General features: G+C 45.1%; 1 protein-coding gene across 1 annotated transcript in view; it reads right to left on the bottom strand.

Annotated features, from left to right (window-relative positions):
* Nucleotides 1–24,910, bottom strand: part of SCML4 (Scm polycomb group protein like 4) — a 44,530-nt gene extending 19,620 nt beyond the window's left edge. Inside the window, exons 1-4 of the mRNA XM_008504018.2 lie at nt 24,710–24,910; nt 16,716–16,845; nt 13,608–13,808; nt 11,498–11,692 (exon numbers count right to left, since the gene is read on the bottom strand). Of these exons, the coding sequence (XP_008502240.2) occupies nt 11,498–11,692; nt 13,608–13,808; nt 16,716–16,845; nt 24,710–24,910 (727 nt within the window). The remainder of the gene's footprint in view (nt 1–11,497; nt 11,693–13,607; nt 13,809–16,715; nt 16,846–24,709) is intronic.
* Nucleotides 24,911–25,594: the final 684 nt, after the last annotated feature.

Raw genomic sequence — 25,594 nt, 5'->3', positions numbered from 1 at the left:
TAAATACGCAAATTTCTTTAGCTGAGCTTCTTTAAAGTAATAGTCTGTATGTTCCTAGCCAAATTCCTGAAAAAGTGTCATCTGAGGGTTAAAACAGCATAAGAACCTGCAGCTCATATCCCAGCTCTGCTGCAGACCTCTAGATTGACCTTGGTCAGGTTATCCATCATCTCTGGAACCCAGATCTCCATTAGGATGCAGAAAAATGCTTGTTTTGTCTTTGACCTCCTTAATATGTTAAGTCCTTTGCCTTGGTGTTATCTGTATGCCACTAGAGCACGTCACATGCATGTGTTAATGCAGTACAAATACAATGGATGTTTGGTAGCGTCTGGGACTAGAGACACTCCAGAAAAACCAACAAACAAAAAATTATGTGTCCCATTGTGTATGAGGATAGCAAATGAAAATCCATTTCAGGTCAAGCAGGAAATGAAGAATAAGGTAATAAAGAGGATGATGACCCTTAGCTGATGTTTTCCTCAGCAGATCTAATCTCTCACTTCTTTGTCTTAAAAAAAAAACAACAAAAAACCAAAGAAACATATTCTGCTAAAATCTCTCCTATAGATAAAGTCTTTCTGCACTCAAGAGATGCTGTGTAATCTGCCTTCCCTCCTCTTCTCCCAGCCAAACACATCTTGTGCCATTTTCCTCAGATGCTGCTGCTCCCACATCACTTCTCATGTTACAACCCTCTCTCCCTTTACCTGTCTCAGCCTCCCTGCTTACTCCCTCCATCTGCTCCTCCCTCTATTATTCTCCATCACTTCTTCTTCCTGCTTCTCCCATCGTTTTCCCACTGCCTCAACCTTGCTCTAACACAGCTTTTCCACAGTTTGCCAGCTATTTTCCTATTTCTCTTTTCTATTTTCCCTCCTTCACTGCTGGCCTGCCTAGCTGTTTCTTCCCCAGGCTGCTCCCCTTCCATGCATCTCACCCTTTCATTAATCCAGCTTTCCCTTTCCTGATACTCCACTGCTCTAGGTTTGTCCCCAGAGTGCCACTTGGATAGCAGAGCCCAAGATCGGGGCAGTGAACCAGGACCAGGATCTCCACTCCTAGTTCACAGGCCATGCCCTGCACAGCCATGGAGTGGCTGCATCCAGGTGAATGTTGCACAGGACATTGGTGGAAATCTGCACACCCACGGTTGAGCACACCAGACACTGTCCCCAGACCAGGAATGCCTTCTTTTACACACCAGTAACCTCCTGGGACATCTGCCCTTCCTTCTAGGCTCCTATGTTTGTGTAATTTCATAACTTTGTACTCGACCACCTGCAATGCTCCATCACCTATATTGGCTCTAATTACATTCCCCATTAACTATTTTTCCTCACAGTCAATATAGATGTCTGTCTTTTTTTTTTTTCTCCACCCCCACTCTTCCTTTTTTGTGTTTTCCCCTATTCCTCATTTCATTTAATGATGGGCTTTGTCCTCTGACCCTTCCCCATACCTTTTTAAGTGCTACCATATATTTTCTATAATGGGCTGACCAGATGTGAACTCTGTATTTTAAGCAGCATGATATCATATCTTCCTCAGACCTCTCCCTAAGCCAGGGCCAGCCTTCCCACATCTCCCAGTCATACTGACAGCAGCCAGCCACAGTGTCAAAATCCTAGTGAAAGACTCTTCAGCCAGTTTTATCTTCACCTGTATTTTATAGTTTCTGAGCTTGGTTCAGTCTTCCCACACGAGGATGGTACTTGCCCTAACTGGGAGGCAGTTAGTGGGAACTGTAGGGGATGGCTTTAGGCAGCTGTAGAGTTTAGAAACCATTCATGTCAGCCCTCATGGAAGAAAAAATAAAAGTGAATATACACAAAAAGGAAAGGCAGAAATACAGAAGGAAGTATTTCAGGTGAGATTGACTGTCTGTTCAATCAAGTTAAGCTGGAAAGGGAGAGAGTAGAGGGATCTAAACAGTATTTAAGAGTGTGAAAAATATGCCTTGGTTCTGAACTGCTATCTTCTGTTTTAACATCACCTCTTAAAATATTAAAAAATAACATTTCCTTTGTCTGCCAAACAGCCTCACACATTTTTTTTCCAGCCAGAAATGGACCGTGTGCCTTATCTTCCTTGTAGCTTGAGCCTGTATGCATCTCTATAAAGATAAGAGCTTCCTTCCTATGATAGATTAAGACTTTCCAGCTCTCCTTCAGTGATTTACTCTGGGATTACAGCACCAGCCCATTCCTTTTAGCTCCGTCGCCTGTCCAGGCACAATGAAAATATGATGTCACCCCTTAGCAGGCATTTCTACATCATGTCAACACACTCTCTGGTGCATACATCTGCACCCCTCACAGCTGGGCAAGGATGGGACCTTTTCCTCATCATCCCCTGGCTGACAGGGCTTGGCTGGACCAGGAAAGCATTAGAAGGAGTGGCATCTGGCAGCAGAGCAGAGCTGCTCGCTGCTCACCAAGGCAGAGTGGCACAGACACATGTCCCCAAGGAGCCACAGCATCCCTGAGGCTGCTGCAGAGGGGCAGCAAGCAAGCAGGCAGCCCAGGGTATCCGCTGACAGCAGTTCAGGGCTGTCATGCCTGTGTTTTTTTGGTCTACAAGATAACTTTAGCTTGGGTTATAGGAACACACAATTGCATCCACAGGGAAAAAAAGGGGTGGTACTAGTCAGTCAGGACAGGAAAACACAAATAAATCTCATCCACTTGTGAATGTAGATATTATGAACACTGAAACCATGGTCACACTCTGGAGATAAAAGCTGCAGTGAATTCTCCAGGGTTTTGTCTGAGGCTTTACTGCACCATGTATCATCTCTCTGTGTCCTAGCTGCTGAGAAGTACCTCACAGTAATTGAAATGCTGAATCCCCCAAGGAGAAACTGCCAGTCAGTTAACACCAAGAATCTAAATTTTTAGAGAATTTTCCAAACTCCAATGTTGTGCTGATTACAAGGACTTCAGCATAGGCAATTGTTTTTCATTATTTAAACGATTTCCCTTGAGTGTTTGCAGCCCAGACAACAGCCACATTGTGTTTAATGTGGTAGAACCAGGGAATGAAACCAGCTGGGAACAGATCTGTGTGGTTTTATTGTCCAAACTGTGTAAAAAGGTAGAGTAAATTCACAAGCTAGCTGGTGACAAATATATTAGATTTAATGATAAAGGTGCTCGTGTGTATAAATAATCCATCAAGGATTCTTTTTTTCCAGGTACTTGGGGATGATTGAGTAAATGTCTTGTATTGCAGTGGAGAGGTTTTAGTCCCATGTTACAGTGCAGGCAAATTGTTCAGGCACTACATACCTGTGAATGAAGGCAAAGGAATTTCAGTGATGTAAGGGATCTGGCCTTCAGAAAAAAGTCTTCCTTTGGTCTATTCCTCCTGATTTCAGACCTTCTCCTCCATTCTCTCCCTCTCTCCCTTGCCTTCATACTACACCAAAGTGTACATCATGAAAGGAGACTTATCAGTGTTGGATGGTTTTGTGTCATAGCACAGCAATAGTTCTGAGCTTGCAGAGGAGACAGGAGAGGCTGCGATTGATCTTTCCTGTTTCCAGCTTCTAGCAGCACCTGGAGGGCTTTTTTATCCAGGTAGCTTATAATATACTCTGTATGCTTATAAATAAGCATTGATAAAAGTCATAAGAAACTGTATATAGAATAGAAAAGAATAGATGAAATTGACTGTGGTATTTGAAATTTTCAAGGTGTTACACACTGCCATTCTCTGCAGTTGATTCTCTGTTCATTTCTGTTTGTTTACTGCCATGATGAATCTCCCTGAATTATATGGCTTAGTACTGGCTTAAAATATTTAACAGCAATTTTTTGTTTGGAAAAAAAAAAAATTGATACAATAAGAAGTGAGATGTCTAGAGCAAAGTGCAGTAACAGCAAAATAAGCTGCATTTGCCCATTAATAACTAGTAATATGATCCAGAAATTCCACAGAGCACATATAAAGCATAAGCCTGTGCATGGGTATACATATGTATAAGATCCTTTATAAAGTCATTTTTTCATTTCTCCCTGCCCAGTGCTACAGCTCAACTGGATTTCCTGATATTTCTCCTGGACTTACTTCTGCCATATAAATGCAATATAGCTGGGCCCTAAAGCCTTAGTTCCTCTTCATATATCCTTTCCTTCCCTACCTTTTCTACTTCTGCTTCTGACAACCATGGCCAGTCTCAGGAATTCACCGATTGCCCTTTCTCAGATCTTTTTAATCCCTCTTCTCCCCATGATCCCACAAAGCCAGTTTACCTTCACACCAGTGCTCCATACCTCTGGGATGCTGGGTTTGCCCCAGGACCCCATCCCAGGGTTCACCTCTCTGTATTCTGCTTTACTTTGGCTCCTCTGCTAAAGTCTAGCAAACCACTGCCACCTTTTTCTTTAAAACACTTCTGTAACCTTACCGCTTCCATGAAAAAAACCCACCCTCAAGTACCTGATTCCCCAAACCTCCATTTGCAGCCTATTTTCAATGAGAAGTGGGGGATGCAACTCCTCACCTTATACCCTTTAGCTTTCTCATTGCTGCCCACAGTCAGCATTGCCCCAGCACAAACACCAAACTGCCCATCACTGCCAACAATTTGCTCCCCTCACTCTCTTAGTTGCATTAATCTCCTGCTCTGCACTCATTTTGCAACAGATGAATGTTCTTCAGACAGATGCTGTGTGTTAATACTTTCCAAAAAGCACTTTGATGTACTCTGCATAATTATGGCAAACAAATAAATCCTAAGGAGCTGGGGAGCACTGTTGATTAAGTAGGAGCCAAGAATTTTCAAGAGAAAAATGGATGCTTTATTTCCATGGAACTGGAAATGCCATTGCATGTGGGTTTTCATTTATTTTGTAGTGAATTGGAAAAAAATAGAGAGAAAGAGAAGGTAGATAACAACATATAAAGGAGGAAGACTCTTTTAACCTTTCAATCGAAAAGGCTAAAAAAGAGAGCAACACAAGGGAGGACTAAAACTGAGACAAAAACCTGAAGAATATCCAAGCAAAAATCAGTAACATCCCCTGAAAAAAAAATAATTCTGAATCTGCTTTGAAACTTGTCAAAGAGCTTAAACACAAGACTCCCTTTTCCCTTCTTTCAGCTGGCTATGCTTCCTCCCTCAGAGATGCAAGCCCAGTCCCTGCCATAGATGCCATGTACCCAGCAGAGCCAGAAGCAAGGGCTCTCTCATCCAGATTCACAAAATACAAGTTCATCTGTCTTCCAAAACATTCCTTGTTTTGTCTTTTACTTAGTAAGTGCTGGCTTTGCTTGCTCTCCTCATTCCCTCCACTGCCTGAGCCTACACCACCACATTTTGCATGCAGCTCCCAAGTGATGGTTTCTAATGTGTCTTGAACAGGCACAAGGTAAGGATCCTAAGGATCATCTTCTTCCCCCCTCACATGTATGAAAAATCTAGTGTGTCAGGCTGGCTAATGCATGCAGTACTTATGTGGGGGGTAGCTTTTCATCATCAGTTCTGGCCTGCTGACCTGCCTGCTTGAAATATAGGTATACTGGATCACAGGTATTTGTATCAATATTTTTTAAGTTTCAGAATGGAAATTCCTGTTCCAATTGTAATTTAAGCTTTTTAAAATCAAAGCCCAGACTCTTAAATCTCCCAAGGGAGTCATATAGCTCTACGGAAAAGTCTCAAGCAGCTAAAACAAAGTCAAAGCTAAACAAGAGTACCAATCATATGATTTACTTGACCAGGGCTCTAAGAGTGTTCATACTTCCTTCACATGACTGGGCATTGAAAGCTTGAATTAAATGCTTATACACGAGGGTATTTTTTTTTCTGTAGTGGATATGATATCATCCATCATGCTTCATGCATTTACGCACATCATTTCATCCACTTTCCTTATGCACACCCTTTGTTATGGGCAAAGAAAGCATTTTTTTCCCCTTTTCTAAACTCCGTTTCATAGTTTCACTGTCTCTTCTAACTTCCATAGCTGCAGCCCAGGCATTCTCCAGCACCACCACTGCCTCTGCCACGGCTCTGAGCACATCTTGTCCTGAAGGACAGAAGTGCCTTTGGCCTTCTCCTCATCCACTGCTGGGATCACTGCCTATTCCCCCAGGAGGATGTATTCAAAAGTGATGAATTTTCTTGCACCCTCTCAAGACTGTAGAAGCAAAACAACCCAGCAGGAAGGTGGGGAGAAGAATTTTCCTTGGGCTGACTGCTGGAGGGATGTCTTCTTAAGGCTTCATTGCTTAGCATCCACAAGGAGATACAATTTCACAAATGTAAAGGAACAGAAAGGGACTCTTTCTTCATTTGGGGGTTAGCAAACAGTAATCACACAGCTTAAAGGTCAGAAGGGGCAATTCATTGAGTTCTGCCAGTTTTATAGAGTTCAGGCAAATTATTTCACAGGTTAATTTAATCTCTCCCATCCACATCTTATTTTTCTTCCTGTCAGGATTTGCCTCTTGGTGTACATTCCCTTAGTTTCTTCTGGTCTAGGTTTAAAGGCCCTGAATGCTCAAGTCTCTACCACCTTCATGAAACCCTGACTGTCTCTCATGAAATGCCTGTCTCTTTTCTTTCACCCTCCTGATTTTACCTCCTACTCCTTTTACCATCCTAAACTGCTTTTGTCCCACCCCAGGTTTCTGAATGACAACATGCAGTTCCCTGTGCAGTTGTCTCTCTTTCTGCCACACCACAGAGTTACCACCTTCTTTCAGGAAGCCACTGCTGGGGATGGAGCTCCAGATGCAGGCAGGACCTCAGTGTGGAGGTCCCCAGTGGGGTGCCCTGCTCTGGGACCAGGTCTGTGTCAGGCACCAGCCTGCTGATGAATGCACAGACTCATGCATCCGGGAGGATGAAAGGAAGAAATGCCTGCAGCCATCCCAACCTTTATCTGCTGTACTGCAGGCTCTGCCATCAATTCAAATGCCCCAAAGACCAGACAAACTTTTTAAATTAGACATTGCTGTGGTTGGATGGCTTGTGCAGTTCCTCTGCTCCCTTTTAAAGAGTGACCTTAATATTTTATTTATTGTTTAAAGGATAATGTTCATGGTAGAGGAATATATGAGGCAATAAATGGCCTTTGCAGGTAATTAAATGCTAGAGAGAACCGCAGCTATTGATAGCCTTAAAAGCCATTTATTCTGAGCACACTGAGAAGCCAGGAGCACAGTTCCTCATAGCATGCAACAAGACAAGATTAAACAAGCCACAGTACTAGAAAGGGAAAAGACAACATTTTTCTTAGCCTCTCAGGGCTTGAAATTTCTGAGCTGTTATTTGGTGCTTGGAACAGAAAATATTGATTGTAATAATATGTGATTTTCTATCATGTTATTCCTTTTTTTTCCTTGCTGTTTTAGAAAGGCTTTGCAAGTGGCAAGAATTATTGCCCTCCTTAGACAGACGCTCAAATAAAGGAGCAGCAGAGAAGGGTGACTTGCTCACACAATTAATGGAAAAGTCTCAGACAAAATCCAGCTGCCGGCTTCGTGTCTTGCCTACTAGTCACACTTTTACAGTGCATTGCTATAGCACTTCATTTAATCATGGAACTGGAATGGGCTGCCCAAGGAGGTGGTGGATTCTCCATCCCTGGAGGTTTTTAAGAAGAGACTGATGTGGCACTCAGTGCCATGGTAATAGATCAAGGGTTGGACTTGATGATCTCAGAGGTCCTTTCCAACCTGGATGATTTTATGATTCTGTGATTCTATGAACTTCTTGTACCAGCTTTTCAAGTGCTTGCAGATAGGAAGAGCCCACCTTACAGAGGCACTGATGAAGCATAGAGTTGACCAAAAGGGAAAGAAGAAGATGCTTATGATGTTTAATGCTTCCTGTGTAGGCCAGTGTACCATTTTTTAAGAGAAACTTTTCTTCATTCAGTGTAACTGCAAGAAGTTTTTCAGCAAATTCAATTTTCTCTAAAAAAAATAACAGTCTAACACTGCAAAGGAGCACCTCAGCTGTATGTAGGAGCTCCAGAAATGTCCCTTTCCCATGCACACCCAAGCCTCTGTTGGGAGGACTGCTGAAAGCTGAATGCTGAGGGTGTTGATGGAGGCACTTTGCAGGATCCCTGCCCTGTTTGCCTCCCATCCATGGAGGCCCTAACACACCTCAGAGCATTTTCTGCAGAGTTAACTCAGATTTTGCCATCATTTTAGTTCAAACTGCACTACCACTCTCATTGAAAATTCTGGGGTGCATGTCCAGAGATGCTTTGAACCCAGGTGCTTTGGGGAGAGGTAACATCTCAGGTTTAGCTGTAATGTATACCTGAAGCCAGGCACTTCCCAGATGGAGTCCTTGGAGTCATGCCAAAACTGCTCCCCACAAAGTGCTCTCATGAGCCAGAAAGTCCCATCACAGCTGAAAGAGAAGAAAGAGCTGTGGGGTATGTCCCTAGACGTGCCAAGACAAGGCTGAGAGGCCACAGGCATTGGGAGAGGGCAGGAAAGGGACCTTCTCTCCATGTGCTGGGCTGCTGGGTGCTGGTGAGAGAGGCACTGGCAGGGCAGGTGGAGTGTGGGGGCTCAGGTCCTGGGAGGGTCATGCAGAGCCAACAGAGCTCATTGCAGAGGCTGGTGCTGGGTGCAAACTGGTGCTTGCATACTCCTTAGAAATATAAAACATTGTTGTAAGTGATATATGCATATCTCAACAAATCCCACCTGGACTATACACAGCCATTAGCATCTGGCAGTTTGCTGTGAGCACAGGTGAATAATGGCTCAGGGGCATGTGCTTCAGGGCAAGGCTAAAAGGTGAGTCCTGTATGGTGTAAGTGGATTAATATGACTGGACACGATGCTGGCTTCTCCTCTCACTTCTGCCAGCATAAATCAAGGGTAACTGCACTGAAGTCAATACATGTATTCAATTCATTGGTACACAGGGGGTGAAAAGTACGTGATTTTAAAAGAAAGAACATCTCGATTACAAGCTGGAGAACAGAAACAATGAAAAATGTGGCTGCTTTGCATGGCTTCCTCTGGTGCTTTATTATGTCCCTGCTCCTTCCATGTGAGCTCTATCCTAATAGGTGCCCTCACAGACCCATCTGTGAGAAGAGCTCCTACTGTCCTCCTTGTTAGTACCTCTACAGGGAAACCCCATGTGGCAGAGGTCCCCCCTGCTGACCCTGCTGCAGAGAATGGGGGAGGGAAGATTTTGGCATAAACTGTAGACTCAGTGGCTCAAGCCCGTGCCTAAAACTGGAGTTATTGCACTGGTGCAAACAGCTGTTAAATAGAGCCTGATGTGATGAACACGAATATTCTGTGTCTGCCTGGCTCTGGCTGAGTGCAGGGTGTGAGGCCACCTCGCCAGCTCCTCTGCTACACAGCCACAGGCAGACAGCTCCTGAGCTGGGCACAGATTGCCCTGGGGAAGAGGCAGCTTTCAGCTTTTCCCCTCTCCAAAATTTCTCATTCCAAGGGCTTTTTGAGGCAGAGGCAATTCGTCCTTCTGTGCCTTTGTGTGCATTCTATGGTTGAGCAGCAGTCCTGTAGGTGGATTTTCCAAACAACTACCTGGCTGCACTGTAACCATCCTGGGCCCCACATCATTGCAGGCAGGGGGTTAGCTAGTAAAGATGCTGAGCCCTCCTCCAGCCACCCCCAAGCCCATGGGCAGGCTTTGGCACAGTAACCTGAGTTCCACAGATTTGGTATACCCCATCAGTGGTCAGCAGAGCTTAGTGTCCTCAAATCTTGTCTCGCCATATTTCTGCTAATCTTTGGTGGAAGGAGTCTCCTTTTGGGGCTGCCAGCTCAGAGAGCTACCTGAGCACCCAGTGACCCAGGATAAGGCACTGCTCATCACAGCCACCCTGACTACAAGGCTACATGGCTCCTCCATCAACTCTCCTGCATCCTCACTTCAACAGGGGAGTACCCAACTCTCTGTAGGTGATGGTGACCCATGCTACAGCTCTCTGCCTAGCAGGCCAGCAGATATCAGGCCCTAGGGTGAGCAAGCTGGAGCCTTATGAGAGAGTTTTAACCCTTGTGCATAACCACTACCCTCAGCTATTTCACTGCTTCTCTACTGTTCTGCAGTGCTGCTGGTGATAGAGATTTAAAAGACCCAAGAGCCACTGTCTCTTCCTCCATCTCATTTTTAGGCAGAGGAGAGCCTAGGCCATCACTAGCCTTGACTAACACAGGCTACCCAGCCCATGCTGCCTCCTGCCTGGTCTGGGGCATAAATAGTGTATTGCCCTTTCCTCAGTGGCTGGGCAGAGTTGGTGGGAATGGTGTGGGGAGAAGGATGCTTGGAGTGCAACAGCCACTGTAAAAACTCCAGTTGAGGAGTTGCTTCCCACATACAGCTTTGCCATGCAAAAGTAAATGTAAATGCAAATTAAAATGCAAATGCAAATGCCAGGCCTCCTGGGATGCACACACTTGGTGCTACAGAAATCCCTTGACCCCTCAAAAACATTCAGGTTGCTGGAAATGCCCTAGTCCAAATGAACAAAAAAATTATTATTTGTTTCAATCTGGGTTCCTGCCTTTACTCCCTTATGTGTAAGGGCAGCAGCTAGATTTCTTTGCACAAAAAGGCAATTTTTGAAATGTGTGTACAGCCCACTCCCAGTTTTGGTGTGCAAAGCACACGCTTAGGATCTTACTGGTAATGCTACCTTAGATTTATGCTAATGGCACTGATCCAAAACTGGATTGCTGCAAGTGGCTTTCTCTCTGCACCTGGTAAGAGGTCTCCTCAAGTGAAGGCAGATGGTGCTGCTTTGCAGGTGATCTCTTCAGGTGATCCTTAAAACAAGCACCATGCAAGGCATGAAGCACAAGTAATGAAGTGCTGGGGCAGTGCCTGTTGCAGGGGTGATTTCTTATTCATGCCAAGGTGACATGGAGTGTGGGTTGGGGTCCACACATTCACCCAGCCTCACACCTTTTGCTGAAGCCAGTAAGCCAAGCTTAAGCAAGGGGTCTAGGAAGTGGGAATAAGCAGCAAGCACTCTGTATCAGATCTGCAAGCAGAGAAGTCTTGGTAGTCCATGGGGATCCTCCAGTGCTTAATATTGTGGTCAAGTTAGATGGAGAGAGAAATTTCTCCTCTACCTTCCTGCTTGCCTGAAACTTGAGTGAACTTCATGCCTTTGAGGCTTCTACCCCAGGGTCGGGTACACTTACAGAGGCAGAAAGTTACAGGAGAGAACTGACAGAAACAATGGCATCATAGAAGTCTTGTTTCCTTAGGAAAAGAGAAAAAGAAATGAAGAGCTATAAAATAATTAAAGAATTAGCCCTGGCAACACAGGGGTGCTCTTCAACACAGTGGTTTTCACCTGAAAACCTCCTCTCTAGCCACTGGCAAAAATACTGCAAATGAGCACACTGCCTCCCTCCAGAAAGATCCAGCAGGAACCTGCAGTTCTCCAGCATAGACAGTATAGCATCAAAAAAAGACAGTAATTTATTTAGTCCTGTGAAATCTTGAGCCCAAGTGGATCAAGTAGCTTACCTGCCTCCATCCTTCTGTTTTCATACACTTCTGGGCTTTCTGAAACGGTGTTGTACTGCTGGAAGGGCTGGTTGCTGAAGAGATTGTCACACACGAGGCTGCGACAGAACTTCTTCAGGAAGCGCAGGACGTACCCAATGCTGTTGACTACCAGCAGGTTCAGGAGATGCTGCTTCCCCTCAAAAGAAGCTGAAACTGGAAAGCAAGCAGGAGCAATTCAACACCTGGGGATGCATGGCAGGAGGAAGGATGAGAGCAATGGGAGCTATTTCACACAACATTGGTATGTCTTAAAATATTTTACAGAAATTACCCTACCTATGTACAAAACAATCCAGAGGAATTTATAGGGGTGAGTTTCTGTGTCCCAGATCACCTTCCCACTGGAGTCCTGAAAGATGCTGACTGGCATGGCCAGCAGCGCAAGGATTTCTAATATATGCATCCAACTGAAAAGAGTATTGTGTGATTGGAAGGAGGCAATTATGATACTCTGGCCTATGGAAGGGGAAAGAAAGAGATTTAGCCAGTGATGGGCTATTAGGCTGACTTCAGCAATACCCAAGGTTTTAGAAGATAACAGGGAGACGGGAATTTAAGACATGGCTGTGAATGGATAAAAGGTATCAGGGCTGTACTGAAGGAAAGGGCTAGCAGCCTCATTGTGCATCTTATTTACAGATTTAATTGCATTCATAGGCAAATAAAAGTTAGCAGTTGCGGTCTACCTGGAATTCAGATAGACCAGCCCTATCCTGGGCTGCATTAATTAAAATTCCTGGGCAAAGCTGTCAGGGAGAATCAAAATAGGCACAAGTCCCAGCCATGACAGAGGTGCAACAGTCACAATAGACCCACCAGGATCAGTTGTAGCAGGACACATTCAGGTGTCAACAGGTTTGCAGGGAGGACTACGTGATATGGCTGCCTAAACTCCACCACCTGGAAATTTTTTTCCACTCCTACAGCTTCCAGTACTTACTAAAGAGTAAATTACAATGTTAGGCTTATAATGCTTGGGATAACTTCAGAGATTTCCCACTGACCTGAGCTGCTCTAAGGAATCATGCTCCAGCATCTGTGAGCCAGGAAATGGGGAGGTTGGAAAGCCCATGACAAAATCTGTCTGTGCTGCTGCTGGTCTGGGAATGAGCTGTAATCTTAGAGCCACACCATGAGTAGGAGACAATTCGCCCCTCCTCGATGATTAGAAGAGACATGAAGCTGGAAGCAATGTTGACCAGGTGCTTGTAGCTCAGGTACCTGAAGCTAAGCCAGCTCAGAAGAACTGAGACCAAGGGGTTTGGCAGACTCAACGTTATTCTGCTTGTAATGAAAATCATACACACAGAGCAGAACCAGGCAAAGATTAAGCTTTGAGTTAATGTGAGTCAGTTGTGTGTTTCTGTGAAAAATTTTGGCTCATTCTTAGAGTATTTCTGATGTCCCTCAGAGAAGGCACACCTGTGACTAAAGAGAACTAAAGCAGGGGGAGAAAGGTTTTTTACACTGCATAGAAGGTCAGAGCTTGTGCTCTCACACAAGAAGGTCCCGATGGCACAGCTGAAATGCTCTGATCCCTGCAGAACTGTTTGGACTTGTGGTCCTTGGCTTCGTGTTCATGCCTGACTCATCTGTGACAGCTCACTGGAGACCATCATTCCCATATTCCCGTAATTTCATTCACACTGCCTCCCCCTGTGCTAAACCAGTGTTGTGACACAAAAGTCTGGCTGCGGTTGGAAGAAAAGTTCATGTTCAGTCTGAGAGCCAGGCCAGGAGTCTGAGGGAGAGATATGGGAGACTCATTAGGATGCAGTGAGACGTGTCACTGCATGGACCTGAGATGCTCCTGAGAAGTTCCCTCTGATCTCCAGTTCTCTGTGAAGTGTTTGTACAATGCTGCTGTGCTAGGCATTGCCATGGGACTTTTGCAATTCCTGTGGCTCAGGAGCTGCAGCAGAGGCCACATCAGCAGCTGAACTCCTGGCAGGTTTTCCTTTGCAGCCCCAGGAGGCAATGGGACAGGGGGAACAGTCAGTATGGGGGACCACGTTAGGACTCCAGGCACTTTCTGAGTGGCCACAAACCCCTTCCAAAAATGCTTTACCTGACACGGTCTCGCCTCCATAGCCCTGCTTGATGAGAGAGAAGACAGCCTTTTGCTGGAGGGCACAGTTGATGCAGGCCTGGACAGCCTGCTGCAGGGCTGCCGATGGCCTCTCCGGCCCAAAGTGTTCTGGGAGCTGCTTCACTTTCTTCCTGTCGAGGTATGGCCCCAGGTTCGCTTGTTTGTTGATGTAAATGCAGACTGTAGATACACAAAAAGATCCCAACAAGTCAGTTACACAGCACCCCTGAGAGCATCCTAGTGAATACTGGCTGTACACATTTCTATTTATTTCACAGAACCATAGAATTTTCAGGGCTGGAAGGGACCTTTAAGATCATCCAGTTCCAACCCCCTGCCATGGGCAGGGACACCTCCCACTAGATCAGGTTGCTCAGAGTCCCATCCAGCCTGGCCTTAAAAACTTCCAGGGATGGGGCTTCCATCACCTCTCTGGGCAACCTTTTCCAGTGTCTCACCATCTTCATGGTGAAGAACTTCTTCCTAACTTCCAATCCCAATCAACCCTCCTCTAGTTTGAATCCATTCCCCCAAGTCCTATCACTACCTGACATCCTAAAAAGTCCCTCACCATCTTTCTTGTAGGTCCTTCAGATACCGGAAGGCTACAATAAGGTCTCCTCGGAGCCTTCTCCTCTCCAGACTGAATAACCCCAACTCTCTCAGTCTGTCTTCATAGGAGAGGTGCTCCAGCCCTCTGATGACCTTTGTATTTCACATAGCTTTTCAACTCACCAGTGAGTCGCTGCCATTTGGGGTGGCACAGCCCTGCACTGATCACTGATCTGTGAAGTGAGTGGATTTTGGACCTTTGTTTCGTGTCTAAGGAGAGGATAAACCACATGGAACTAAAGAAGCTCCTGTGTGTGCCTGTGGTGTACTGCAGTCTACCTTGTCCATGACCGGAAAACATGTGCAGGGAGTGAAGGGCACTGACTAGCAGGGCTGATCTTACAAAACCTCCAGGTGTGTTTTTGACTTATTTTTTTTCTCTAATATATCTTGGGACTGATTCATTGAGAAGCACTGCTCTGAGATGAGTTTTGGGAGACCTTGCTGCTCCTGACTTTTTGCATCTGTAGTTCCTGTGCTGAGCTGCATGGTGCAATGGCAGAGACTCAGGTCTTTGGGAGCTTCCTGACCCTCCATGTCCAACCCAGCACTCTGCAGACTGCCTCACCTCAAGGGAAACTGTACAACATGTGCAGTGCTAAATCCTAACTTGGGACCACAGCTGCATGACTGTGATGCACAGGGGGGCCATGAAGGATGCCCCAGCCTCCCCGTAGCCAAGACCTGCATGCCTCCTCTGATATGTCTTTGCCTGCAAAGGAAGTTTTCCCAGATGACATTAGCCATAGCCAAAATATCCCCTCTCTAGCACAGACTTATTTTAAGCTTGGCTGAGACTAACTACACCTTGAAGAAAGCAGAGATAATGCTGTGGTAACTAAGGGCGACTAAGACACAGCCTAGAGTCAGGCTAAAGTGAGATGTATTGTAATAGCTAGCTGAGTGTGCTCGAGCTGTCATCTCTCAGACAATATAACACTATCCTCTGACAGAAATCAGATATGTGGCAAAAAAACCCATCAAGTGGAGTGGAGGACATGATGACAGCTGTGTAAAGTTGGAAATAATTTACAGTTTGCATCACTGTAATGAAAATCTAGTGCGACTGTCATGGCTCACTCCACTATCCCATCTCTCACTGCACAGCAGACGGGGTTCAAGCAGTACATCCTGAGTAAAGAGAAGGATAATAGCAATCATAGTTATCATTACATAGTGCTTTACACCTTCCAAGTGCCAAACAAACAAAGGGGTGATGCACTGAAAGACAGCAGCAGCATGCATGAATTGCAGGGAGCTGTCAGGGTGCAGCTTTCCTGGGGTGCCACTGTACCGAACCTCACTGAGTCTTCAGGATGTGGCTTCTGCTGTGACAAGCCACCAGTTTTGTTTGGGGATTGACTGCCAGATGGACTCTGCAACCAGCATGCTAGGTCCTTCAGGGGGGAGCAAGGGCCCCTGTGGTCCTTTCGGAGCAGATAGGGAGGTAAAATTGGCTTGAGTCTGCTTCCACCTCCTACAAACCCTGCTCTGGTGGGAGCTTATGTGTGCTGCTGGGAAGGTGCTGAGAGGACAGGTGCTGGTGGCATGAGGATGGGCAGACAGAGGTGCAGGACAAATTGACCCAAGGAGCCTCTGCAGCCATCCTGGTGAGCTAGTTGGGCTTGTAAGACTCTGCCTTTCTGTCCCCCTTTGAAAGCAACACTGGACACACTACTCAGAGCAATGCTAAGAAACACAGCTTGCCTGGTGTCTGTCAAGTGCTTTGCAGTCTTTGCATGTGAAAGGATAAATGAGAATGAAATATATTTTTATCGTCACTGTCACTACGTTTAGTATCATTCTGTTACCAGAGCAGATGGAAAACTTCTCCTCTGTGCATCCCAGCTAAGAAATAATGGGATTTATGTGTTGTGTTTAGATTCTAATGTTATCTAATCCTTTTCTTTGCTGAAAACTCAAGATAAATCAGCTGTCTTGTTGATTCTCTTCTCATTTACATCAGTTTAAAGGCATTGACCTATGTTACTTCTGGTAATATAAGCCATAAAAGAATAAGGCTGGTTTTTTCCCTGAATGCACCTAGAAATGACCAGGTCTACTGCTGTGGTAAGACATTAGGGTTTATGTGCTGGTAACCCTGCCTACAATCAGATTGTGGCTCCTCCATCCCTCTCCCCACAGCTGTAACAGATGCTTCATGTTCACACTGGGGTTTAGTCTGGTCATTGCAATGCCTCTGGTGGGGTGAGTTCTGGGTATAAAATAGTAGCATTCATGGGATGTTAATGTCTGCATTTCAAGAGGAATGGACAGACATCTCCACTAAACTTGACACAAGGCAGTCAAAATAACAGCTTTGTGGGACTTCCCTGTCCTGCATGACTGGTCACCAGTCTCATCTGCAAACACCCTGATTTAACCAGCTCCACCCACTCTGGAAAGCAAAGCATCTTGCTGTCAGTCCACGGTTCCTGCTCACCCCTTGACCAAGGAGCATTTAGGGCTGGGTACCTGTGAGAGCCTGCGGCGTGGCCGAGTTGGGTATCGTAGCTGCATCCTGGGGGATGGAACTAATATCTGGCTCTGGTGTGCTTCTCGGCGGGGAGATGGCTAAGGGAGTCATCAGGACACGAGACTTCAGCTGCAAAATATAACTGGTTGAGTAATGAAAGTACCCACAAGATACCCCGATTTTATTCTGTGTATGTCACTCCCCATGAACTCCCACTCATTAGCAATCTGCTATTGCATCACTTTCCCCAGGCCAGGAGCATCCGTTCTGCTCCCAGGAGGATACTGGAACCTCAAACCTGGCTGATTTGCAGCAGACAGCAATGCCTAAAGTTACAGGATGCAAATATTATGCCACCCACTGGGTAGTTATTTACACCTGAGCAAATTGGGTCTAGCACTCTAACAAATCAGCGCAATTGCATTTTATGACCCATTTCACGTGGGTGTAAACAATTCTCTGCAATTCAGAATCATGGGATGCTTAACTACGTCGTAATTTAGGGTCAAATTCTGCTCTTTGTTACAGGGGTATAAATCTTGTATAAATCCAGTGGCATCAAGGGGCTACTTTGGGCTGTCATCCATATATATAAGCTAAGACCAAGGTCTGTAGTGTGTTATTACCAGGTAGTAAATACAAACTGCTGCACTGTCGCACCCGGCAGTCTTTGTGATATGCAACCCAGCTCAGAGAAGTACAACAAAATGGAAATTTATGGTGCAGTATCACTATGTCTTTACACTGCTAGTAGCTGAAAACATCACAGTGGTCAAGTGATGATCAGGTCTTCAAAATTTTGAAAGTCTTAAAAAATTTAAATTTTCATTATTTTTACCCGATATTACCACTTTTGCTTTTCCTTTTGCCATAAAAGAAAGCAGGCACCCAAGTATGTGTCTGGCTTGTTTATATATTTACATATACTACCATGAGCTGTTCTTCTGGCAGGTGATTTTGTTACTGTCTTTCAGTAATCAAAGGTAAAAATACTTTAAGTGACAAGGATAAGAAGAAAAGTAGTTTTTAGCCTTGTTAGATTTTCAGAGTATTGTTTCTCTCAGGGCTTAAGCCAAAGCTGGAAATAATGTACAAAGCATATTTTATTTTAGGTAGGAATGAAGGCAGACCACTGCCTACAGCTAGAGAAGAGAGTAGAAGTCATTTTGCATAAATGCTGCCTTCCAGTACCTGAAGGGGGCCTACAAGAAAGCTGGGGAGGAACTTTTTTTAAAAGAACATGTAGTGAGAGGATAAAGTGCTATGACTTAAAACTGGAAGAGTGCAGATTTAGATTAGACATTAGGGAGTCATTCTTCATTATGAAGGTGAAGAGACGCTGGAACATGTTGCCCAGGGAAGTGTTCAAGGCCAAGTTGGATGGGACTTTGAGTAACCGGGTCTAATGGCAGGGGTCCCTGACCTTGCAGCAGGGTTGGAACTAGGTGAAATTTATGGTCTCTTCCAACCCAAACCACTCTATGATTCTATGAAAAAGATTCACTTTGTCCATTTTTATATTATAGCTGTCTAAAATAACAGTCTCTGAGCCAGTGAAAGTGTAAAACAGAAATCTGGGGAAGAGATAGGAAAGGCTGTTGGACTTGGTACCATCCAAGGGAGATTTTAATCATTAAGTCTCTAGGAGTTTGTATCATCCCCCAGTTACTGGCTTATCCCAGCAAGGGCTTGAATAAGAGAGAATTCAGGGTCTCTCTTTCAGTAGCACTTATGCTAGAATGGTACCCATCAAAACTAAAAAAAACAAACCAAACCAAACCAAACCAAAACAAAAATATGGCCACTTTGCTGAGATGGGTGTAATTTTTGCCTGCCAGGCCTCCAGCAAGCCCTTCCCAAACTTGCTTCTTTACGCAACCAGTAGTTTCCCTTATAGCGGCCACTGTGGAAAGAGGCCACAATATGCCTGGAAGGCAATGAAAGGTGGCTCCTTATCCAAGGACCATCCTCTGCAGTTCAGTGCCTGGGGCAAAGACTGGATCATACCTGTCTCAGAGTGCCAGGCACCACATCTACATGGTAGCACTGCCTCCACTCTTGAACAAGGGAGAAAATGTTGAATAAGTGAATCTGTGACAAACCATGGATTTGATCTCTTGCTATATGGCAGCTGTAGGACCCTGAGCTGGCCCCTGCCTATCAGCAGTCCTCACCTGCCTGTGTTGTCCTGGTTTTGTAGGGCTGTCTTGCCTTCAGACTGGGGTCAGAAAACACCAACAACAGTGCTGTCAGTTTGTTTTCCAAGCAAGAAAAATAAATAGGAGGAAATGCTGTTTCAAAAATCAAGGTCCCCATCCAGTTGGGGTTTATACAAGGTGAGAAGGGGAGAAGCAGCATGATTTGTTGTTTTTTTTGTATCAACAAATCAATGGCTCACTTTTCTGTGGTGAAGGAGGATGGCATTACAAAAATCTGTGTAGCTCCTGCTAGGCTCGTGGGCTTGCTTTGGATCATACACATATATCTTAAATGCATATATATATGAGTGTGCTTGCACACAGTATATACACACATAGAAAGATATATACAGATGTATAACGGTGTACATATACACCTGTATATATTTTTATATATGTATATATAAATATATGTGTGCATATGCACACATCTGTGTGGGTAATGTTTTGGAGACAGCACACCTAGTAACTTCTGTTTCACTTGCATGTTGGCTCCTTAACAACATAACTGGCTCACAGACCTGTGGCTCCAAACACAGGCACAGAGGTCCCCTCCTCTCCAGCCCTGGAGCCTTGTGCACAGTCTGAGTGGGCATTGCCCACTAGCACCATCAGCCCAGTAGAGGTGGGGCAGTGCCCAGTAGACCTCTTTCTCCACCTGTTCTGTCATCCTTGAAGTTGGGCAAATAAACAGAGGGTGAGACCTGTACACACTTTCTATCTTGTAAGCTCTTTCTTAGAGGTTTGCTGGTTTAGTTAACAGTTTACTGCAAACTTAATTGCAATAGTATGTATTCTACATTCTCTGGATACGGATAAATGCCATTTTATTAGGGGTAGCAGAGAATGCACCTTCATTAGATCAAAATAAAACAATGCCTGATTACAGGAGATAGTATAATAGCAAACACAAATACCTCCTGGGCACTGAAAACCTGAATAGTCCCTGAATATCACTGAGTGTAAAGCTCAAAATGCTACATATAAAGATGCCTTTTACTGAACTGATTCTTCTCTGGAAATAGCCAAGCTATCAGTCAACCCAGTTGACCGATTGAGAGCTTGGCAATGGAGAGAACATGCTCATGAACATGAAAAGAAAAAAAAAATTAAAAAAGCAGTGAAGATCATAGGTCTTTATGGCTCCTAATTCCACTGTACTGGTTGTCCCTTATGCCCTTGACGTTTGCTAAAAAAGGCTGAGGTTCACCCCATCCCCACATGCCCATGTCCTTCCAGCCAACAGGGCAGAGGTAGCTCCTGGTCACAAGAGCTTTTGCTTCTACTAAAAAAAACCAGCGCCAGTCTCCACAGATGTGCACCAACATGAGTACCTGGGCCAGCCTGGTCCTGCCACGTGGGTTTCCAATACTGGGCAAAAGGTACATTAAACCTGTAGCAGGGAAGCAGGGAGCTTCTGAGTACATGTTTTGGGGTCTTGTCTGAACTTCAAATTCCCTGTGCATGTGGCTGTGGGTGAGGAGGCTCAGCACCAGGCAAGTCAGGTTTCAGTTCAGTTGCTGAGGCAGAGAGAGGCCAGTGCTGTGCTGGCAAAGGCTAAACATAGTCCAAGGTCCTTCTCACCTTTTCTTCTGGTGTCATGCAATACCTTTCTTCCAGACAGCAAATGATGGAGGGGAGCCTGCACACAGCCTCCTACACCCCCTAAATGTTTTGTGGTGAGGCAGGTAACCTTAAGAGTAGTATAGACAGCCTTGAAATCCAAGGCTGTATCACAGGAGCAACAGCTAAGCAGGGCACTTTATTGTTGTCTCTTCAATTTTGGCCCCAGTGTGTTCAAACACTGACTGCTTATTTGTCATCATTAGTAGTGACTTCTAAGGCAGCAGGGGAGCCTGCACCCTGTAATAGAAATTGTCACTCTACCTGCTAATTGTCCTGCACAGGGCAACTCTTGCTACCCACCTTACGTGCCAGGAGCTTGCAAGGTCCTGGCTGACTGCTCACCCTGGGCTGGGGACACATCCCCAGGACGGAGCTGCTGTGGTAGTAGGGGAGCACAGTCTCTCCTTGGGCAGCCCAAGGCTGGGGGCCCTTGCTTTGTTGCCCCCTGGGAAGGATGTGGGGGTCTTTGTCACAGCACTGTCCCACACACACGTCACTGAGCTGTCCTCTAAAACCACCGGTCCCCCCAGGATGCTAACTCCCCTCATACAGGCTTTCCAGGGGGCTCTTTGGGGCTGCCCCTCACTTACAGCCAGAGAAATAAAAACCATCCATCTACTAACCACATCTCAGCTGCCAGGATAGGCTTTTTCCTAATGAGATTTATACAGTCAGAAAGAATGTTATATTTCAGGAAAATGTAGCGGTTTATGGGAAACAGTTCCGCATCAGGTACAAACAGTTTTTGGAAAAACAGATGATGAAATTTTATAACCAAAGCTGTCACAAATAAACAGGATACTGAAGGAAAAGGACTTGAAATGTCGTTCTACGAAGATGCAGATATTTGCTCTAATATCAATGAAAACAGCCAAAGGGTCATCTGGCTATAAAGATCATGTGATTAAAAATGTCTGTTATTCACATCTCCGTCAAAATAAATTTAAATCTAGGCTGTAAATTCCTAGTTTGCTAAAAATTCAGAAGTATTTTTCCATCTGTTCTGTAATAATTCAGCTATCTGGTTGCTATAAAGAATTTGGTCGTCTGCCATCTGGGCAGGGAGTAATTTTTTAAAATGCATTTAAGTCTCATGGTATCTGAAAGTCATACAATTAGCGAGCTAATTAAATCAGCTTAGAGTTCCCCATGAAAAAAAAAAAAAAAAAAAAAAGCGATCTTCGACTTGCCCTGGGGAAGTGTTTGTGAAGGAGAGGAGTTCACTTCAGCTGAGCACACAAAGATGCCTCACAGAAAGCATGGTTTCGTTGTGTGAATCCTATAGCACAAATAAACAGCTCCTGGGCAGGTGCCAGGGATTCTGCAGCTCATGGGTATCAGCTCCAGAAACTTAAGCTATGGGTTATAAAAGGATACCTGTCATAGTTTCAGTATGAGTGACTAAAGCAGGAGGACTTTCAGACTCTGAGAGGGGTGGAACACAGAGGGGTCTATTCCCTCCCATTTCCTACCCATACTCTATCAAGGTCATGCAGACTGGCAGTCCCTCCTCTCTCTCACCCACTCCTTGCTTGGCTGCTGTTCCTCTGCGATCCTGTACCCCCGGCTCCCCACGTGCTCTTCAGACTCCACATCTGCTGGGGGCTGGGAAGAGCCATGGACCCCCCCTCGTGAGTCTGCCCTGCCACAAGGGCCCTCAGGCACCTATCCCTGCTGCCATCGAGATTGGGTTGGATATGTTTATATATGAGAGTATATATTTGTAATTTTTTGCTTTATCTCTTATGTTATTGCCTTTCCCCTGTGCTAGTAAATCTTTACATTTTTTTTTAATTTCCAACCTAAAGTCTCTAGTCTTTAGTCTTTTAGTCTTTAGTCTTTAGTTATCTTCTTTTTTCTTCTTTTTTTTTTTTTTTTTTTTTTTTTTTTTTTTTTTGGTTTTTTTTTTTTTGTTTGGTTTTTTTTTTTGTTTTTTTTTTTGGGGGGGGATGGTGCTAATAGAGAATAATTCTGTCCCTTGATTTTTGGTCTGCCCAAACTGCTAAGCCATAACAATGCCTTTTTACTCGCTGCTACCAAAAAGTCACTCCATCCCACATTCACTACCAAAGAAGAGATGCTGTCGCCTCCTTGCTAAGTCCCTGGGGACAGAGAGGGGGTGTATGTGGTACCCAGCAGGGGGAAGAGCTTCCCTTCAGCAGAAAAGAGGTCAACAATGATCAAGTGCTCAGCCACCACCCAGGTCTGAAGCACAATGTTACTGCAGGTTTTTGGGAAGTGTAAGTCTCCCTTTATACTTCTCCCACCTATAAATATGTGGTGGTTGGTTAAAGGCTTTTTCAGAGGTGGATGGGTGCATTTAGGATGGAACAGAATACACTCCACAGCTTCATTATTCTTATGAAATTACAAATCAAATGTAAATGCAGGAGTGAGAAACAGAGGTCAGCGAGACTAAGGGCAGAAGGGATGGGGCCTGCCAAAACTCTGCATACAAGGTCATTGTGACATTTAGCAAACCACTAATCTGATGGCAAAACAGAAAAGTGAGTAACACAAGCAATGCATGCACAGAGCCTACCCCAGCCTTCCCTGGAGAAGGTCTTGACCCTGGGTGCTGCCTGGGTCTCTCCCCGTTCCTGGGAGGCAGCAAGGCCCCATTTAGAGTGCTGCTGGCTGAGCTCAAATAGAAACCAAATGTCTCAGCTCCTTACGTTTGGGCATTACCTAGAGCAGGCTACCCTTATTGTTGCCCTTCTCTCCTTTTGACCTCATACCCAACCTTCTGCCTCCCATCCTCCAATCTCCCTCCTCTCTCCTCTCTTTTCCAGGCAAGCCCTTCTCATCACCTCTCTGCATCCCATTTTCAGAATCCCCCACTCCTTTGCTTCCCCAGCTATAGCATCTGCTGTAGCAGTACCTCAGCCCTTAGTGCTTTCTCTTCAGGTTCTGCCTCCTCCCATGTCTCTCCATGCTCTCCCTACTTTACAGCCCTCTCTGCTATGGGACCATATTTTGAAGTGTGCTTCAGTGTGTGCTGAAAACAGACCTTGCATGGCAAGGAAAGTTCCAGCTGCAGTTTCCTGTTTCCTCTGAAAAGCCTGAACTTTGGTAACAGCAATGATACAACAGCAGAGGCCAAGCAAAGCCAACCAGACAGCAGGCTCAGGCAGTCCCTCTCAGGATTACCACAGCATTTATAGCAATGGCCCAAAACAGAGCTCTGTGTCCAAGCTAAGCCTGGGACACGTACTTCAGTGTTTTGTGAAATGTGGGATATGAAAGCACATACTATTTTTCACTTTGTGCATGTCTGCATCTGTTCCTGTTAAAAAACAAGTAACATGAGCAGCAAACATGTGCAGAGCCTCTGGCTGGCTGTGGGCAGAGATGGAGAGAATAATGGAGCAATCTACTGATAGACCCCTCTCTGCAGTGGGGCTCATTTTCACACCCCAGAATCACTTCCCCTCAGTACCACAGTCACATTTTCACCTAGCCTTAGGAATAACAGGGGCCCTCCTCCTGAAAGTGCTGAGCCTACCAGGGCATCATTTCCCTCTGCAGTTCCTCTGCACTTTCACCTAGCTGTTCAAGTGCCAGACAGCAGTGCCCCAGCCCACCGACTGCACATAAAGGGCTAAGGATGCTGCTCAGGGTTTCTTACTTTCTTTAGCTTTGCCCCCCTGCCTTGTCACATTGAGAAATAGGCATGATTTTCCCCCACAGTGAGCAGACAAATAATCAAAACCACCATTTCATCAGAAACTCAAATCTAATTAATTCTTAAACATCCTTTTAAAAAAAAATTATTTTCTCCTTTTACTCCCACTCCCCTGTGTTCTTTTCCTTCTCTTTTATTTTTGTTTCATTTCTAAATCACTGCTAGCGAGAGAGAAGAAAAAAGTGACAAATAAGAAACTTGCTGCATAAAGTTGTGCAGCCATCTCACACAACACTGTGGGAGTCAGGTTATTTTCAAACAATGTGAATTAAAGTAACTGTAGACTTAAAAAAACTAATTTCCCTCTATTTTTCACCATCTCAGTTAGAAGAGAAACCAGTTTCTTTTACTTTGTTTTTTTTTGATTGCTCTGCCCCACACTTGCACAACTTTACATTTCCTGCATTTCGCCTGAAATACTAGGAAAAAAAATTTATTAAAATAATCAGGAGGTCTAGAAGGAGTGTGAAAATTGTGTATCTACCTTGTACCCAGGTTTTCTCCCTCTCTTCTTTGGGATCTTCACGACTGGCAAAGCACCAGCTGGTGCTGAGTAGAGGTTGTGAGCAGCCACTTTGATGGGCGCTGGCTGGAGCGGGGGCCGCCCTCGCTTCCTCCCCACCATCCTGGGGGGCTGCATCTCCCCAGGGGCTGGGCTAGGGGGTAGGCACGGCAAGTGGCTCATCTGCACCCAGGCTGTTGATCAACCAGAAGGAGGAGAAAGACAGAAGAAGAAAGAAAAAAAAAAAAAAAGAAAAAAAGAGCTTTTATTTCTTTTCATTCTAGGTTTTTCATGCAAAGGTATTTTTCTCGTGCTGCCATTTTCCCTGTTACCATTGATCATAAAACAGCAAGAAATACGCCATGGGTATGAGTTTCCGGGTGATATTCATCTGACTGCAGCTGACTCAGCTACTCCAAAGCAGGGAAAAAGCCTTTGTCACGCCCTTTTCTCTCTGCTGACCTCAGATACAGTACAGGGAGCTGGCTCAGGTGGCGAGGTCTTTATTGCAGATGTCCTAATAAGTGAATCTCACAATGGCCACCTTAACCTTACATCCTGCAGATAAACTGAAGCTTGCACCCATCAGTCAGTCTCTGCTTTCTGAAGGGGTTTGGAGCAGATGACCTCCTGAGGTCCCTGTCAACCTGACTTTCCCCAGAATCTGTGGTTCTGCAAATCCTCTCTCACCTCAGAAGTGTTACCGATACCAAAATGGACTTCCCTCCACTTTATTCACATCACTTCTGAGCAGGGAGAGAGAACAGGACCACAAGGCTGCTGACACAAGGTAGCCACGTTAGAGAATTGCCATCTACTCTCTGCAATTTTATAGCACCTGTTACCACGCATATTAGTAGTGGGCTT

Source organism: Calypte anna, chromosome 3 (genome assembly GCF_003957555.1).
Source record: "Calypte anna isolate BGI_N300 chromosome 3, bCalAnn1_v1.p, whole genome shotgun sequence".
NCBI lineage: Eukaryota > Metazoa > Chordata > Aves > Apodiformes > Trochilidae > Calypte > Calypte anna.
This window is presented reverse-complemented; position numbering and strand designations above follow the sequence as displayed.